This window comes from Pagrus pagrus (assembly GCF_965226575.1).
Source record: "Pagrus pagrus genome assembly, chromosome: 7".
Classification (NCBI taxonomy): Eukaryota; Metazoa; Chordata; class Actinopteri; order Spariformes; family Sparidae; genus Pagrus; species Pagrus pagrus.
Genome location: NC_140191.1, coordinates 968,971 through 973,239, shown reverse-complemented (window position 1 = coordinate 973,239; position 4,269 = coordinate 968,971). Strand labels below are relative to the sequence as shown.

Sequence of the window (4,269 nt, the reverse complement as noted above, 5' to 3'; positions counted from 1 at the left end):
ACTGCTAAAGAAGGTAAACCTGTCACAACAGCTTTTGGAGCTTCTGCCGCTGTTCAATTGAGAGTGTCCTCACATACGGCATCCTGGTGTGGTATGGTGGCAGCGCCGCAGCAGACAGAAAGTCCCTGCAGAGGGTCATGAAAACTGCCCAGAGCATCATAAACCAACAGCTACCTTCCCTGGACGACATCTTCACCTCCCGTTGCCTGCAGAAAATTCACAACATCCTAAAGGACTCATTCCACTCTGCACATCACCTGTTTGAACTGTTGCCCTCCGGTCAACGCTACAGGTCCATCTGCTGCAAACACAATCTCTTTGTTTAAGAGTTACGAAATGCAATTCTGGGAAATGTGGGGAAGCACAAGTCAAAGATGTCCCTAAACCCCAAATTAAAGTCAAAGTTTGCTGAGGTGAGTTTTTTCCGATGTGATGAAATCTGGGCTTTTCACTGTGTCGTCATCAGCTGCAGCCTGCCAGCTGATGTTATTCATTAACCGGAGCAGGAGGATGTAAACACTGAGCGGGTCCAAACAGGGAGGAGAGTCGGGGCGCTATAAATTCTGCCCGAGCTGTGAGACGAGCCAGATTATAATCCAACATGTTTTCCTGCACCATGCTGCTGTCTGCTCTGGCTCTGACTCTGCTGGCTGTGACCGTGGAGGCGTCCACTGGAGGCGGTGAGTCACTTCTGGACATTAACTCGAGGTCGGAGTATTTTTATGTCTTTTAAACTCCAGAACCACAACATGAATCTCTGTCTGGACTTTGTGCTACTTCCTGATCTTTGCCTCTGTGTGAGTCACTCTGTGGACGTCCTGCATGTAGACAGCACAGGTGACATACGTGTGACTGATGTGTTCCTCTGACAGGCGGTACTCCCAACCACAACTACGACCTGTCCGGGTCGGCCCTGAGGGCGCTCTACAACTCTCCGGTGTACAAGGCTGAGAGGATGAAGAGGCCGCTGGAGGGAACTACCTTTGTGGCGGGACCAATCAGCCACTCTGGAGTCAGGTCAGTCCGCACACCTACCACCTGCAGCACCGGTGGTTCTGACCCAGGTTCAGATTCCTCACAGGTGGAAACTGATAATGGTGAGGTTTTCTGTCCTTAGTAAGTTAGAAGTTCAGAAGTTCATATCCAATATGTAAGATCTGGCCACCTGTCGAATTCATACTCAGAACACAGGGGGCAGCATATCACCAGGGTAACCGCTAACTGCTGCTAACTGTCGCTAACTGTTGCTGCTCTTAGCTTGTTGGCTCTGTTAGCCATTCATCTCACCGCCCGAACAGGGAGTGTTGGTGTATCAGAGCGAGCACATTAGCTTTGCCTTGCCAACTGGTTAGCATGCTAACTTCAGTGAATATCCCCACAACACAACACAACACAACACAACACGACACAACACGACAAGCACAGCTCCTACACCTCCCACACCTCCCTCACCTCCCTCACCTGCCTCAGCTCCCACACCTCCCTCAGCTCCCACACCTCCCTCACCTCCCTCACCTGCCTCAGCTCCCTCACCTGCCTCAGCTCCCACACCTCCCTCAGCTCCCACACCTCCCTCACCTCCCTCACCTGCCTCAGCTCCCTCACCTGCCTCAGCTCCCACACCTCCCTCAGCTCCCACACCTCCCTCACCTCCCTCAGCTCCCTCACCTCCCTCAGCTCCCTCACCTCCCTCACCTGCCTCAGCTCCCACACCTTGATAAGAACTGTTCCAGTGCTGGCTGAGCTTTAACTGACAGCCTCATGAAACTCAGGAAACTGAAAACGTTTGTTCCTCAGAGTGACGCTGGCTAACAGTGATCAGTGGCTGATCCATAAAGGAGGCAACTACGGCATCTCCTCTGACACGGTGGTGACGGCTGCTCGACACATGAGTCCAAACTGGAGGGTAAATCTTCATGTTTTTCCAGAAGTAGATCTGTTTCACCACAGATCACATGATGAAGGCTCAGACTCTTCGCTCTGTGTTTCTCCCCACAGGTTGTTAAAGAAGGGAACTTCCTGGGGAGGAGGACCGTCGCTGACTTTGTGGCGACCGGCGGCTCCAACTACGATTTCCTCTTCGATAACTGTCACTGGGCGTCTATTCGCATGATGAACCAGTGAACATGAAGTTTGTGAACTTTCTCTGCTGATCACATAATAAATGTGAGAACTCAAAGAGGCGCTGTGTCATTTTTATTCTGCTGGAGGGCGAGAGAGTCTGTCTCATAGATACATGTTGACTTCTTACCTTCTAACGATGACTTTTATCTGATACTTAACTCTGAAATATCACTTTATATCATAGATCTCTGAATATTAAAACTACTCTACATACATTTGTCTTTTTATCTCATAATTATGACCTTTTGTTTCATGACTTTTTAATCTCATCATTTTCATTTTTGCCCCATAAATATGACTTTTTATCTAATTTTATTTCTACTTTTTATCCCATTATTATGATTTTGACTTTCTATTTCATAGATTTGACTTTTATGACTTTTACTCATTATTTTGGTGTTTAAATCTACTTTTTATCTCATTATTTAACTTTTTATCCTGCAGTTTCCTTCTGGATTTTATTTGATGATATTTGTTTCAACACATCTGATGAGATGTTGGTCCGACTGTGATGATCTGATATTGACTGTTCTGTCAAAGTGGATCATTAAAGATGCCAGAAAAACAATTTCAATATTTTCTGACGGGCTTGTTTGGTAACTCCGTTTGTTGGTCAACTGTTTTTTACTATTAGAAAGAAAGCTGAGAACGATGGATCAGTAAATCTCGAGGAGCCGAGAAGGATTTCACAACTAAAAACTGAAATGTTTACAGACGTGTTTGATTTAACTGAAGCTTGTTTGTCGACGAGGAGACAAAGTTCACGAGAGCTTCACAGCTCGATCAGCCCTCCCTCCTCCTGCTGCTCTCACACACAGCAGCTCCACTCTGTCAGGATATTTCCTCCTTCCTCCCCTTCAGATCTGCAGTTTGCTCAATCTGAGCCCAAACTAGTTTCAGTGAAGCTCAGACGCTCGTCGACACTGAGAGGTGAAATGGCGCAGAGAGCAGTTCAGCTGGACCGAGAGACTTTCTCTTGTCCGATCTGTTTGGATCTACTGAAGGATCCGGTGACTACTCCCTGTGGACACAGCTACTGCAGCAACTGTGTTAAAGACCACTGGGATCACTGCTTAGCTTTAAAAACACGTCAGCCCTGCAGCGCCTCCATGACGAACTGTTAAAGGAGCAATATGTAAGAATTTTAGTTCAAAACATGTAAACAATGAGTAACGTTATGATCAGAGAGTGAAGAAACGACGGTGGTGACGTCTCTGTACATTTTACAGCAGACATCCCTGCTGATGCTCTTGTAGGCGACTCCGACACCAACTCCATAACTTCCATCGTGCTGTCCTGTGTGGTCGTCTGTCACTTATCTTTAATGTATCTCCATTTTATTTGTGTTTTGTCACGTTCGTTTGCAGTTTCTGATCATTTTCAAGCACATATTTTTCCGTTTCATTTGTATTCTGTTATATTGCTTCTTATCTGTTATCATTTTCATGTGAGTGCAGAAACGACAGTGTCGACTTGTCAGAGACGTCTCTGTTCTGTGTGACAGAGATGTCTACTGAAGTTAGCATGCTAACCAGCTAGCCCTGGCCTGTCCTGTCTCTGCAGCAGCTGCACAGCTAACTGAGCTAACAAGCTAACAGGAGTCGGTGTTAGCAACAGTTAGCAGTTACTTTTGGTGCTATGCTGCCCCCCGTGCCTTTAAAGGACCTATTTGTATGATGATTTTTGAGTCTCACTCAATCAACGTTTCTCACATTTTGCACCTTTAAATGGTGAAACACTGTGAAGTCGTCACAGGAAAGCGTTCGCTGCTATCGTTCATTTATTTTTCTCCATCTGTCGACAGCTCATCAGTTTGAACGGTTTTTCTGTTAATGGTTGAAGTTGATGGCAGACTTTTCAAAATGTTTAGTTTTATGAAGTCCAGTCGAATTTCTTTTTAATGCACATGAAGAAGAAAGAAAGAAACAGAAGTGAAAACATTCCTTCTGATTGGAAGAGAAAGATCGACTTTGATTTTGTTTTTCACTGATCAATTGTTCCTTAATTACTTATTGTGATTATATTGTGTTTTTTATAAAGAGGACATCTTAATAAAAAAAGACTTTGATTACAAAAAAGACAACAGATATTGTTTCGTCTCATTAAATTAAACGACCCAACAATTAATACAAATAACGTGAACTT

General features: G+C 45.2%; 1 protein-coding gene across 1 annotated transcript; it reads left to right on the top strand.

The window, feature by feature from the left end:
- The first annotated feature begins 471 nt into the window (after window positions 1-471).
- Window positions 472-2,178, top strand: LOC311260245 (uncharacterized protein). Its single transcript, XM_084357850.1, has 4 exons — window positions 472-680; window positions 873-1,017; window positions 1,798-1,906; window positions 1,999-2,178. Exons 1-4 carry the CDS (start codon window positions 602-604, stop codon window positions 2,122-2,124), a joined length of 459 nt encoding a protein of 152 aa, XP_084213976.1. The 5' UTR covers window positions 472-601; the 3' UTR covers window positions 2,125-2,178.
- Window positions 2,179-4,269: the final 2,091 nt, after the last annotated feature.

Excerpts from the sequence above, each read along its gene's own strand:
- LOC311260245 (XM_084357850.1), top strand. The coding sequence starts at position 602 with ATGTTTTCCTGCACCATGCTGCTGTCTGCTCTGGCTCTGACTCTGCTG. Across the intron at positions 1,018-1,797 it reads ATCAGCCACTCTGGAGTCAG|AGTGACGCTGGCTAACAGTG; the intron begins GTCAGTCCGCAC and ends TTTGTTCCTCAG. Across the intron at positions 1,907-1,998 it reads ACATGAGTCCAAACTGGAGG|GTTGTTAAAGAAGGGAACTT; the intron begins GTAAATCTTCAT and ends TTCTCCCCACAG.